The following is a 14,546-nucleotide window of genomic DNA, read 5'->3' as shown; positions in this document are numbered from 1 at the left end:
ATCAGTCCTCCCACTTAAACTATTTAATTTTGCCCTAGAGGGATAATAAGGTTAATCTTATCTATATTCAGAATTGTATGATTGTTATAGACATTTATGAGATCATTTATTCGACTTTTTCTTGGTCTTTCCACCATCTTGCCTGCTTAAGACACTCTTAAACTCCATAAAAGTCCTCCTCATTACTATTAACATTTGCTCACTTTAGGAGCTCGCTGAAGACCTAAGACACTTCGTGAATAACTTTTATCTTACCGAAGGAAAATCCTGAGAAAAATATTCGAAAAACTTCTGTGATTTTTCTTAGAATGACGTCACTAGGAGCTACTTTTAGTCTTAGGATTCTTTGTGGATACGGACCCAGATTATTGTTCTGAGAAGTGTAACATTGAAACTGAGTTATTATGACTGTAACTGGAATTATGTTTTAGTGATTACATTTAAAATATGTAATGTTAAATATGTAATTCTATCAAGGTTGTTTTAATGTTGGAAAATGCATCCATCAATCCATCCATCTGTCAGTCACAATGTCCCTTTTATTAATCAATTCATACTCCATCCAATTATCCATCACTCATCCATCCATCTTTCCTTCTACTACTCCATCCATTAGCCAATCCATGATAAATCCACTTTTTGCCCATCCGTTGTATGCTCATCAATTCATCTATCCACACCATCCATTTTCTATCTGTCCATCCAAATACATCCATCCAGCTCTTCATTTATGTATCCACTTGTTCATCCATCCATCTGTTTATTATTCCATACATCTATCCCTCAACCCTTGATATATCCATACATCAATCATTAAATGTATGCATGTCCATTTTCTGTCTGTCATTCCATCCATGGTCCTTATGTCCATACACCCATCTTTTTGTCCATACATCAGTCGCTCTGTCCAACCATTCATCTATTCATGGTGCATCCATCCATCCATCCATCTATCTTTCCACGCATGCATCCATTCTGTCTGTGGGTTTTCCAGACTCTAGATTTAAAGCCTTATCACTGGGGAAGTATCTAAAATTTTAGTGAATAAAGATGTAGAAAAACAATAAAATACACATTTGAGGCTAGACTAACGTGAAAGTTTGACAAGAAAAACGTGGAGGAACCATTTTGATTGCTTTTCGAAATAAAATAAATATTTATTTTTAATGTTGTAATAAATTGTAATCGTGACAATGATAAGAGTCCAATATCATGCACCTGATAACCTGAGCAGTTAACTGGGAATCCCATAATCGTCTCTCTGACCAGCACTGGTTTGTGTGGAGAGGTAACACGGTAAAACACACACACACACACACACACACACACACACACACACACACACACTGAGCGCTGCAGGCTGCATCCTTCCTCTCCAGCGGAGAGCTTTGCAAGGAGCTGCCGCGCTGCTGCACGACTCCTGCCGCCGCGGCTCCTCATCGATCCTTCGATCGGAAATAATCCATAGCCGCATGGTGACGTCACGCCGCTGATGGTCGGCGCTCGTAGCTGGGTGCAGCCTGGACGCCAGGAATGCACGCCTGCGTTTAACCCTCCGCTCCGAGCACACGGGATTAAGGAATCGATTGGACGAAACAAAGGCAAAAAGAAATTTGAATTGCATGATAAACGCGAGGACGTGCACGCGGCTGCTTGTTTGTTTGTGACGTCGGGGAATGGAGTAGCTGTCACGGCCGCTTTGTAGGAGGAGGATGGATGCGGACTGAGCCAGCTGTGGCCTGCTTCTAACAGCAACATCTGGCCGGTGAGTTGCGCTCAACTGCGGGCGGGGAGCTCTGCTGGCTCGGCTTGAGCGCAGCCGTGCTACCCGGTCTCTGGTAATCTGAGTCGGTGTGACCTCGTCCTTGGCAGCCGGATGGTGAATGAGTGATGGAGGTTTGAGGATGACAGGCAGGCACGTTTAGATGCATGCACCCCATGCATCGTGCATGCACACATGTAAACACATATAGGTAGCAGTAGTTTGTGTGGAGACAAGCCACAGTAAAACACACAGAAGAAAGATGCAGCCTGCAGCGATCAGTGTGTGTGTGTGTGTGTGTGTGTGTGTGTGTGTGTGTGTAACTGCATGCATAAGAGATGGGTTAAATCCTACTGGAAGACTTGATGAAAAAACACAATAATCATTGGCCCCTTTGTGACTCCTGAGGGATTTCGAAAAAGCACAATCACACCCTGAGCCTCTAGGGGGGAGATTATTGGAGGAATACCACACAGTCTGGGATATTGCTATAACCCAGAGGGTGAATCCCTGCAATTAAAACCCAACGTGTTTCCTCCAAGTAATGTTACTGTGATTTTCTGTGCATTAACTCACATCCTGATTGTCTTGTGGTTGTCCTGCAGGGTCAGAGAGGTCACGTGCAGCAGCCAGCCAGATCTGTGGACGTGGAAGATATGGAGGAAGGCGACGCAGAAGGGGAAGGGCCCATGGTGGTCAAAGAAGGGCCAAGCCGTCAAGGCCTCCAGTCGGAGTCCAGCACCACAACCACCACCAACCTCTTGGCTTCTGTTAAAGAGCAGGTAGGTTGCTGCAGTCACACTCTCTGAGGCTTCATTCTCATTCATTTCTTCCTTCCTTTTGAATTCAAACGCTTGCCTTATTTAAGAAACCTGCTCTCTTTGAGAGATTTTTTCAGTCTTCCTCTATTAACGTGTGCCCTTGTGGCATGACTTTGCCTATATTTTTCACTTTTGGATGATAATTTGTCAGAGTTTGGGGTTATCTGCAATCCTTTCCATTTTTATAAAAGAGTTTGCATCCTATCTAGGCCATTTTTGATTATTTTGAGCCTGATGGGATTTGTTTTAGATTCAGACCACTGGTTTAAGTTTCCTGTTTTAGAGAGTCATGATCTGGCTTCTCATTGTTTTAACTCTATGGTTATTGGAGAAATGGAAAAATAGAAAGTAAGCCCTGTTTCAACTCAGCGCCCGAATCATAAGACTTTTTAAACAATCCCTTTAGACAGATGAGACCAAAACAAAACTGCCATAATGCACAACGCCATGTTTGGAGAAAACCAAACATCTCATACCAACTGTCAAACACAGTGGTGAAGTGGTGGTGATGTGGGCTAGTTTTGCAGCCACAGAACCTGGACAACTTGCAGACACTGAGCAAACCATGAGCTTCTCTGTATGCCTAGGTATTCTATAGTTGAATGTGAAGACATCTGTCCAACAGCTGGAGCTTTGACCAAACTGGGTCATCAGTGGGACATTGATCCTAACTGCTGCTCTGACTGAAAAACAATAGTCAAAGTGTCACAATGGCCCAGTCAAAGTCCAGGCCTCTACCTGGTTGATTGAACCTCTGTAGTGCTTTCATGTGAGTTATGTCTCCCTGAGGTCATGTTTGTATCACCTTTTGGTCATTTCGTTGCTCAGCTTGGTTGCTCAGCCTTTTTTGTCATCTTTTTGCACCTTTATGTGGTGATTTTATGCTCCTTAATGCATTGTTTTATTTCTCTGAGCTCATTTTGCTTCTCATAATACTATATTGTTGTCTGTTGGTACACCTCTGACAATTTGACATTTTCAGATCGTTTTGTGTCTCTTCTTGGATGTTTAGCTGCTCCCTGAAGTATTTTCTTGTCAGTTTATTTTGTTCTTTCTTGTCCTGGTGCTTTGGAAGTCCAGGCAAGTTTTAGGCAGTTTTTAGCTGTGCTTGTAACCCGAGTCAACCAAATTTACACAGTAAATCCAGGGTATTATCTCCAGATGAGGACGAAATGTAAGTGAATCGCAGTGCTGAGTCACACAAATCTGCACCTACATTTCTATTAAAAGCTTCATTAATAATTTTCACTGCTGCACTTACTTAATTCAGTACCTAGAAAAAGATGTCATGGTGCAAAAAAAAACAACATTTGGCATGAAATGAAAAGCTAAGAAATGATGCAAATTGCACCTGGTCAGATGATATTTGTTGTTTCTCAGTAGAAATGTGAAGGAACCGACAGTGAAGTCATCCAAATGTGTTTTTGAACCTTTTCCGTGCTTCTGTTCCCTTCATTCTCTTCCTCGCCTTTCTTTACACTTTGTTTTGCTTTCAAGTCAGTGAAAAAGCAGTTTTTTGGGGGGTAGTATTATTTTTTGTTATGTTTTTTATTATTTGCTGCTGATGCTCCCTGAAATACATCAGATCTGCAGGAAAACAACAATGCAAACCTGTGAGGACAGCCTCGGTCTGCCTCCCTGTCCCTGCTGTTATGTTTTATGCTGATTTATATCTTGTCAGCATGGGAGTCTTTCTGTTCTCCTCCTCTTAATTATACCTGGACAGTAGCCATGTTCTCCGCTCACTCCCTGGCCGTGCAGCTCTGAATCAGGCGCACTGCTATTTAAAGGCTTATGATGTCTAAGAAAGGAGATTCAGATCCAGTGTTTAATCTGCAGTTTTTTGAAGGGCTTCAGATAGGCTGCACCTACATATCAGGAAGAGACTATTTGGCTGCCTTAGTGTCATACTAAGTGCATCCAGAGCAAAGATTTTCTGCACTTGCTTCGCTATGCGGGTAGGAAGTTGCAGTTGAAACAGTTTAAATATTCAGTTTCAGATCTAGAGATTCTGCAGGAAATAAAAACTTTATTCAGCTCTTTTCAAAATTCCAAAATTTTCTTGACGGTACATTACAGAAGACATTTTCAGGCATACAGTAGTTGCAGACATGTCACTGGGTCTGTTAGCCATGTGAAATATGATCCAGTGACACTAATACACATGCATAAGGGTTGAATCAAGGTCACTTCTGTCAGCTCTGATTGAACTCCAGTCAAAAATTATATACCTAGAGCTGGCAGATTCCATGACGTACTACAAAAATGTCCTATTTTCTTGGGTTAATGATGTTTGTGTTTCAAACTGTTTGCCAGTAACCTTACTGACCTAATCGCTCATGGTTTGTGGTGTTTTCCCAAAGAAGTTTGAAGCCAAGCTTGAAGAAAAACAGGCAACAACGCTAAAGAAAAAGCTGCAAGCAATGGAGTATCTGACTTTGAGTCAAGAAACTGCAGATTTTAACTCCCAGTGACAACTAAATACGATGTATTTCATGTTCATGTAGCAGCTGTAGATCTAATCCCAGTTTTACCATTTGACCCTAACATTTGGTTCTACTCTTCTTATACATGAGCCACCTTATTGGGATCTTAATCAGGTAATAATGAAGATGTGAACCATCATGTTTCAGTTTTGATTATTTTTGGACCTCTCTAGACCTGCGTATTAAAATGGTTTTGCTGTTTAGTTGCATTACATCCAAAAAGAAATTACATTCATTGAAATAACCAAAACATACTGAAAAGCATGGTAGGACCACCTTGAGCAGCAATAACTCTCGGTACTTGTTAACTGTCCAGGTTTTAGAAAAGCGCTAAATGAATGAGCAAAATATGTATAACTTCGAAGGTCTTCTATATATTTTACGCAAAAGGTAGCATTCAGGGTAAAAAGAAGTGGTTCCAGTATAATTCCTAGGGGCACCCCTACTTACTTTTAATGACACTTGTTTCTGCACAGCTCTCTTGACATTACACTCTAGCATTTTGGTCTGGTTGAGGTCTGCACTTTGACTAGGCCATTGCAACACTGTGATTCTTTTCTTTTTCTGTAGATTTGCAGCTATGTTTGGGATCATTGCCCCGTTGTTGACCCCAGTTTGGACCGAACTCCAGCTGTTGGATAGATGGACTCACATTTGAGAATGCAAAGGATGTGGAGTTTGGTTTTCTCCACAAGGCATGACCTTGGCATTGTGTTAACACACACCTGATATTGCTGTTGTCTTTCAGCCCTGGCATCAAACAAATCTAATTTCTCCAAATTTGAAGCACATATTGTAACACTATTATGATGCTAAATTTTTAGTGGTCAAAAAAACAAACTGTTTTGAAACAACCATGAGAAGAAAGACGCTCCAAGAGCTTTGAAATCTGCTCTGCAGAACTAAAATGTTTTACATACAGCTATTCTAGGAAAATGGCAGACTTAACTAATGAGTGAGCTCTGAAATCGGTGCTGTCAGATTTCATCTCTAGCTTTTAGTAAGGGAAGAAAATAACCAAAGTTATGGTCTTTGTTGGATGCTAGAAGAACTCTGTCCATCCTTCCACCGCTACCTCCTAAAATCTGCATTGTATCTTGTTAGATGGAAGCTAGATAACATTACATGGTTCTCTTGAATGCTGACAATAACATTTCTGTTTTCATGAAAGTAGTGAGAAATGTTAAGGAATCCACATTTAAATGCATTCAACCCCTTCCATGTGGAATACTGAGACAGAAACCTTTCTTGTGGATTCCTCTGTTTAGAAGATGGCATTTATAGATGTAAAGCAGAAAAACCCACCTTTGCTATTCCAACATAAACACGATGAAACGCCTGGAGTTCCTATAGGCCAAATATTTCATCATGTAACTTGTTTCAGACGGTTGAACAGCCTATGAAGAGAAAATAAAGCAAAGTTGTTGGAATGCAGGCAGCGGTGCTGCTGAAGCGTTAAATCTACCGCCTGCAGTTCATCCACAGAAATGTTAAATTAGACGTGCTAAATGGAGCACATCAGTTATTGCTTTCTATTGTGTTCAAAGCCTGATGCTTTTCCACTTTGCTCCCATTTAGCCCATTAAAAGTGGGGGTGAGATGGATGTGAGCAGGGAAATATCAAATGGGGTAGCTCAGACACTTAAAACCCCACAGAAGTGTAAGTACACAGTTTGATTTTGTCACTTCTTCAGCAAACTCTGAGGGATTGATCTGAAGTTGAGAGAACAGCCTGCAGAAGAGTATCCACTAAAGGAAAGATGAGAATCAAGAAAATACATTCACACATCTGAGCAGAACATTTTAGACTTTTTTATCTGGCAACAGAACTGAGCCTACAAAGAGGAAAATGTACTATCAACCTAAAAAATATCCAGTCCAATTCAGTTCTCTTCAGCTCACTTCAACTGAATTCATTTCAGTTTAAATCACTCTAGTTCACTTCAGTTTGTATTAGTTCAGTTGAGTTTAATTCAATTCACTTCACATAAATGTACTTAAGTTGAATTCAGTTTAGTTAGCATCGCTCCAGTTTCATTCAATTTCCTGCAGTTAATTTTAATTCAGTTTAATTAAAATTAATTCAATTCACTACATTTCAGTTCAATTTACTTCAGTTCAGATCAGTTCAAAATCAAGGCAAATCGAGGCAATGAACAATTCAATAACCACAGGAGGGCAACAACCAACCACCTGTCCACCCGCAGCCATTGAGAAAAACACCAAAGAGCTGAAAGACATCTCTGACGGCCCAACAAAAATCAACCCAAAAGACCCCAAGACTGCCAGCTGTCTCTGCTTCAGCCCACATCACACTGCCTGCCAGCACTACAACCCCACCCACCCCACCCACCACAAATCCTGGACTCTGCAAGAACTTTGTATGATTTACAGAACCTCCGTCTGAGTCTATTGGCTGGTGGACAGTCCCAAACTGGATGGAAGGATGGATGGATTTAGACAATGAGATAAAAGTAGTCTGGAAGTATTATTTTTCATTTTATTCCCGGCTGCATAGGACCTCTGGCCTTAACTGAGTAAAATCATTAGAGAAAAAGCAGATACAGCAGCTTTCACATCCACTTTATCCTCCACAGACCTTAGTGCTGCTTATCATACTTTTGTTTTCCCATCTGTATGCCTCCACATGTAACCTTTAGATGAATCAAAGCCCTTCCTATCTCTTCACACGCCCAAACGCCTTGTTTGATTGCAAGCAACAATTTTGCTCCTTCTCTAATGGCGGAGACAAGTCACTAAGTGGATGAGGCAGGTGGAGGCAGATCCACGTATACAAAGAACATCACAGAGTGATGGCACAGTTTTAGAAGGTGGAGGATCCCCTGTGATTCCCACACAGAGGATCAAGAAATCCTCTTAGACCATGAAGATACGACTCCAAATCCTCCACCTCTGGCACCAGGAGGCGGATTGTGAGAGCTCCATTTCTGAAAACATGTCATGCTTCAAAGCTGGGGTCCAGTCGGCATTGCTATAGCTGCAGTTAGAGTTAGTTTAAGTCACTGATTCAGACGGAGACCCTGCAGCTCATATGTGGCAAACCCTCTGCAGCCTCAGAGCTTTCACTCATCCACATCAGGAGCATCTGTGCGGGTAATTTGCTGTGACAAGGAGTGCGATTTGTTGGCTCTTTTCATCGAAATCAAGCCAAGCGTGAGGAGCACTGAAGTGGCTCAGTTGTAGTTTTGTTGAGCTCCCCCTCCCATGCAGCTTGTATGTGGGTTTTGATGAGCTTGCATGTTCTTTTTCAGCAGTGCCATGCATCAAGTTCATCTGGGAGCTGCTCTGCAGTGCAACAGTCTGCTGCTGTCAGCTCAGGGAAAGAAAACAGTCCCTACAAACACAGCCCTCTACAGAGGAGGTTGGCATTCCTTTTATAGTCAAAGTCAGGGTTCTGCAACTTATATTCAGGGTTGTTCAGTTCTGGAAAAGTATGGAAGGATATTTGTTCCGCATTTCGTTAAAGGTCAAACATTTTTATCCATCAATTCCTCCATCCTTGCAACCAACCATCCATCCGTCCATCCATCCGTCCGTCCGTCCTTCTGTCTGTCCGTCCATCCATCCAACCGTCCATCCATCCGTCCATCAGTCCGTCCGTCCGTCCATCCATCCGTCCGTCCTTCTGTCCGTCCGTCCGTCCATCCATCCGTCCATCCATCCTTCCATCTGTCCGTCCTTCCATCTGTCCGTCCGTCCATCCATCCATCCGTCCGTCCTTCTGTCCGTCCGTCCATCCATCCGTCCGTCCTTCTGTCCGTCCGTCCATCCGTCCGTCCGTCCGTCCTTCTGTCCGTCCGTCCATCCATCCGTCCGTCCTTCTGTCCGTCCGTCCGTCCATCCATCCGTCCGTCCTTCTGTCCGTCCGTCCGTCCATCCATCCGTCCGTCCTTCTGTCCGTCCGTCCATCTGTCCGTCCGTCCATCCATCCATCCGTCCGTCCTTCTGTCCGTCCGTCCATCCGTCCGTCCGTCCGTCCGTCCATCCATCCTTCCATCTGTCCGTCTGTCCATCCTTCCGTCCGTCCGTCCGTCCGTCCGTCCTTCCATCCATCCTTCCATCCATCCATCCGTCCATCCATCCATCCGTCTGTCCGTCCATCCATCCGTCCGTCCGTCCGTCCTTCCATCCATCCTTCCATCCATCCATCCATCCATCCGTCCGTCTGTCCGTCCATCCATCCGTCCGTCCGTCCGTCCTTCCATCCATCCTTCCATCCATCCATCCATCCATCCGTCCGTCCGTCCGTCCTTCCATCCATCCTTCCATCCATCCATCCATCCATCCATCCATCCATCCATCCTTCCATCCATCCATCCATCCATCCGTCCGTCCGTCCGTCCGTCCTTCCATCCATCCTTCCATCCATCCATCCATCCATCCATCCGTCTGTCCGTCCGTCCGTCCATCCTTCCGTCCGTCCTTCCATCCATCCTTCCTTCCATCCATCCTTCCATCCATCCATCCATCCTTCCATTCATTCTTCCATCCATCCATCCATCCGTCCGTCTGTCCGTCCGTCCATCCTTCCATCCGTCCGTCCGTCCATCCATCCATCCATCCATCCATCCATCCATCCATCCATCCTTCCATCCATCCATCCATCCATCCATCCATCCATCCATCCATCCATCCTTCCATCCATCCATCCATCCATCCGTCCGTCTGTCCGTCCGTCCATCCTTCCATCCGTCCGTCCGTCCATCCATCCATCCATCCATCCATCCATCCATCCATCCTTCCATCCATCCATCCATCCTTCCGTCCGTCCGTCCATCCTAAAAAACTAGACTCTGGAAATATTTGTGTGCAAAAGGAATTTCTGGAATTTTGATGGGAAGGATAAGTGTGAACATTGGATGGTCCTTTTCTTTTCTTTATCACACATATCATTATGATAAGATCCTTGTGGAAGATATCTGCCTCTGCTGCAAGACGAGCCTGGAAATGTTCAGGCTGGCTTTGTTACAAACCCTTTAAGATGGAGTTTGCAGCAGCAGGAGAAGTAGGCCGAACATTTCACGGATATCACAGATATGGATATGGATAAACAGAACTGCTGGGCCAAGATAAGACACAGCAATCAGCAAAGGTCTGCGGTTGTTGTGACTTGATAACAGGGTGGAAAAACAGGCTGTGACGGCTCATAATGAGCTGTGTCGGATTGTCCGTGAGAGCTCCCCCAGCTGGTGCGAGGTGTCTCCTGGCACGGCTTTATGTCGGCCTGGGAGGCCCTGATGCTGTTATGTTTGGCCCCTGAGATGTGCCGTAACCCGGCGTGGCTAAACAAGTGGGGCTGTGTGTTGCGGTCCTGTCTCTGCAGAGCTTTGGAATGATGTAAGTGAATGCAGGAAGGCAAAGTCAGCAGCAAGGCTGTGACAATAAGTTGCTTGCTTAAAGCATTCACAGTTGTCTCCCTGATAGTTGTAGATGTGTCACTATTACTAATCTACTCACATATTCACCAACTCCGTTTACATTCTGGGTAGCTTCTTCTGCCTTTAGTGTATATCATGTTAAATGCGTTGATTATTGATTGAACAGAACAATGCGACACCAAACAGAACAATAAATATCAATATCAATAAAAGGTTTGTTATGCATTGGACCATTTATTTAGAATCCATTCAGTGAGGTTCTTGAAACTGAAGTTTCAAAACAAACAAGGTACACCCTGGTTTCACGGTCTCTTTAAGCTGTCATATTTAGTTTTACTAACAGCAAACCCATGTATAATAATAAGAATTTTATTGTATCTTTGCTTCAGTTCGTTGAAATTTGCCGATGTTTAAGTTCTACATAGCTCTTTTAAGGTCCCACTACAGTATTTCAGACAGGTTGAGGTCTGGACTTTGACTGGGCCATTACTATGCCTTTATTCTTTATCTGCTCTTCTGTTGATGATCGGCTGCTCTTTCTGAGATCATCATCATCCTGTTGATGACCTAATCTGGGCCAAACTTCAGCTTTATTTTGGACTCCTAAACACGTTGATATACAGAGGACTTCATGGTTGAATCAGTGACTGTAAGGTGTCCAAGTCCTGTGGCTACATAACAAGCCCATATCATTACACCTCCACCCCCAGGCTTGCAAGAAGATGGGGGGGGGGGGGGGGGGGAGATTGTGATATTGTGATGATATTCTGTATTTGGTGCTTCATTTAGATCCAACTTTTGCAAATCAAATTCGTGCTGCCATCTTACTAAGAGAACCCCCTTAGTCATGAGTCAGTCACCAGTATCAAGGTATTTCAAAGTTTAAAAAAATTATTCTCCCAAAATTGCTATAAAATTCCTTTTTATGGGATTTTACAACTTCTTGCTTGCAATAAGGACAAAATCGATATTTACCATCCTAACCTAAGCCTGTAGAGTCTGAGATCGTCCACTTCTGTTCACTTGTGTATAATCTTCATTATTGTGATGTGAATCAAAATGACCTTCTAGTTCTTTACACAGATTATTTCTGATTTCTTTCTGTCTTGGCTTTGTGTTAAAGCACCATGTAAAAATAATGAAACAAAAATCATAGAAATACCACATGAAAACTCTGTTTTTTATTTAAAATTAGGATAAATACCCACATTTTTATGAAGAAAATATAGTTGCCTTAAACTGGCAGCGGCAGTACATTTTAAGAAAGTTAAAAGAACTCCAAGATCCCCATTTCATAAACACGACTAAAACTGAAAAAAGCTTCAATAAGAGTCAATTTGTCTTCAGTACAGCATTTTACAGCAGATTACAGCAGCCGACTGTGAGCCACGAGAGCTCTGAGTCCACAAACATCTGTCCAATTAGTGAGGATCAGTTGCTTCAGAGATACAACACTTATTAAAAATGCAAAATTACACCTGAGTGTTCACTCCTCTTCTTGAGATTCTTGATGTTTCATGCTGTTAGAGCTAAGATGATAATGTGTCGACAATTGGCTGTCTTGTGGGTCCGGTAGCCTTGTTCAGGTGTCTGAAATAATGCTGTTTGCAACAAAAACAAAACTATTGGAGTTGGTTTTGCACAGAGAATCAGTCTCGCTGCTTCTAAAATCAGGCCAGCTCTGTTATTTCCACCCCCTGCTGCAGCCCGATGGCTTCTACAGTCCTTAGGATACCAGTGAAATAAATTAGAGCAAAGCACGTTGGTGGCTGACCCAAAAACAAAAAGAAAATAGATGAAAAGCTGGCAGCAGTGTGGATTTAAGAGACTTTTGTAGTTTAGAAGGGATTATGATGTTAAATACTATGGTGGATGGATGGACTGATTCCAATTCAGATGCTGTTACATGACTTTAAAAGGGTCATTCATGCTCAAACCCCCTCCAGTGTGACTGAATTAATAATTCTGTAAAGAAGAGTGGGCCAAATTCCTTCACAGCTATTTAAAATACTTTTTGCCCTGTATTGCAAACCCTTGATTACAGTTGTTGCCTCCAATGGCAGCCAGTTATTAAGTTTGAGGGGCGGTTCTGTTTTCAAATAAAGCAAGGTTGGTTTGGATAGTTTCCGATAGATTAAGGGTAGCTTTAGAGCGTAGATGAATACAAGCCTGAATGTTTCTTAAAGGTGACGTAGTCACCAAGATAAAAGAAATACTACTTTCATGTTTCATAGGACTTAAAGGTCTTCTTTTTTATTCACCATAAAACAGATTTAAATGGTCACAACAACAAAAATCCACACATATCTAAAATGGTACTGATTTGGACAAAGAAAATTATGTCCAAAACACATTTTTAGCCTGATGGTGAAAACGCTCCTGAAAATATATGCAAAATCACATTGTGGAAGAGCAAAATCTCAGCTACTTGCACGGTGAGATGTATGGAGGGGTTGTAATTCCTTTCATTACCATCTTCAAAAAGAAACTGTTCGCTTGGTTGTTTGTTTTGTTAGAAATATGTCAAAATATTCTCCTGCCAAGTTTTCAGTAAACACCTCCGCTTCCAGCATCTAGTCCTGTTTTAGCTCAGAGATACCCAACAAAATCATGTGAAGCAGACTAACATGCTACAAACACGCTTGCAGACGTAAATAATCCATCATGTTCTACTAGAAACAAACATTAAGTAGAAAGGGACAGAGCAGCGAAGGACACATAGCCATGTTTGCAGGAAGATCAGCAGTGCTGGACTCCTAACTGGGTGGCTAACAGCTTTTCAAATAGTTTCATTTAGTCCTCTTATAATAAACAAAGGGCATTAATACCTCTTATCCTTTTCCTGTTAGACTGCTAGTCTGCAAGGAAAGAGTTTAGGAAATTGCTGTAAATACCTATGTTTGCTTTCGGAATGTGTTGCTTAAAATGAAGTCTCTTAGAATAAACACACCACAGACAATTAATTTCTCTGCAAAACACCTACAAAGTTCTCATGTCATCTCAAATAATAGCCAAAACGACAACAAATGACAGGTGCTCGGTCAGCTGCTCAGTCAGCTCAATTCTCCCGGTTTTGTTGCTCATACACACCCTTGTGTGACAACAGCATTAACATCCTCCAAATCTCTTCTGGTGTGTCCCCGAAAACAATCCTTCTAGTATCCTGGTTGTAGTTCTCATCATTACTATATTTTTTGCAGTAAACCACCAGGGCTGCCACCAGGGTTGCTGATACAAGTAAATGTAAACATTCCTACCACTTCCTACCATCACACTGCCCCCCGGTGGTGACCTTATGCAACTTTTTAGCTACCTCGGTTTCCCTATCATAGAGTGTGTTCATTTTTTTTTTTTAAATCAGTGCACTAACTGTTTAGCTAGCTGTTTTTTGGTCAGAAATGTATTAAAATTGAAATAGGTTCATAGATGTTAGCTTAATCAAGCTGGCTGAGTTAGTCAAGGAATGCAGTTTGAGTCCAAAAAGCTGATTTCTGTTTATTTCTAACTGGCATGGATAAATGGGTCTAAAATATGAGTTTTCAGGTGCTGTCTTATGGTAGATCTTGGGCTGTTATTGTGCTCCTCATGTCTCGCTGCAGGAGCTCCAGTTTGAGCGACTGACCAGGGAGCTTGAGGAGGAGCGGCAGATTGTGGCGAGTCAGCTGGAGAGGTGCATGCTGGGAGCCGAGTCGCCAGCAGGAGACAGTAGCAGGTAAGTCCTGTTTGTGATTTAAAACATTTGATTTAGGGTTGCTGATACAAGTAAATGTAAACATTTAACGGAACAATTTAAGGAATAATTTAATTTCAAAAGTTTGGCCAAACATGATTAACTCTGACTAGATTTCTCCAGGATGTTTAGGGATTCGCTGTGAGAAAGTTATTGCAACTTTACAGATTTCTTCTATTTTTGCTTTCACATAAAGATCATCAAACAAATGTTAATAATCAAAGATGATCTAATAAAAGCAATAGCTGCCATCAAGTGTTTCTGATAACTGCCAATAGGTCTTTAACACCACTGTTTGTCCTACTGTTCTCTACAAAATTGTTTCAGTTCAGCCACAGTAGAGGGTTT

General features: G+C 42.4%; 1 protein-coding gene across 4 annotated transcripts in view; it reads left to right on the top strand.

The window, feature by feature from the left end:
• Positions 1–1,339: 1,339 nt before the first annotated feature.
• Positions 1,340–14,546, top strand: part of LOC124861726 (plakophilin-4-like) — a 51,570-nt gene continuing 38,363 nt past the window's right edge. For all 4 annotated transcript variants that reach the window (XR_007036728.1, XR_007036727.1, XM_047355654.1 and 1 more), the window contains exons 1-3: positions 1,340–1,765; positions 2,368–2,544; positions 14,068–14,180. Coding sequence is in view for 2 of the 4 variants with exons in the window: in XM_047355654.1 (XP_047211610.1) it covers positions 2,419–2,544; positions 14,068–14,180 (239 nt within the window). In the remaining 2 variants the exon portion in view is untranslated. The remainder of the gene's footprint in view (positions 1,766–2,367; positions 2,545–14,067; positions 14,181–14,546) is intronic.

Source organism: Girardinichthys multiradiatus, chromosome 24 (assembly GCF_021462225.1).
Source record: "Girardinichthys multiradiatus isolate DD_20200921_A chromosome 24, DD_fGirMul_XY1, whole genome shotgun sequence".
NCBI classification, from domain to species: Eukaryota; Metazoa; Chordata; class Actinopteri; order Cyprinodontiformes; family Goodeidae; genus Girardinichthys; species Girardinichthys multiradiatus.
The sequence above is the reverse complement of the archived record's forward strand: the minus strand, read 5'-3'. Positions and strand labels throughout refer to the sequence as shown.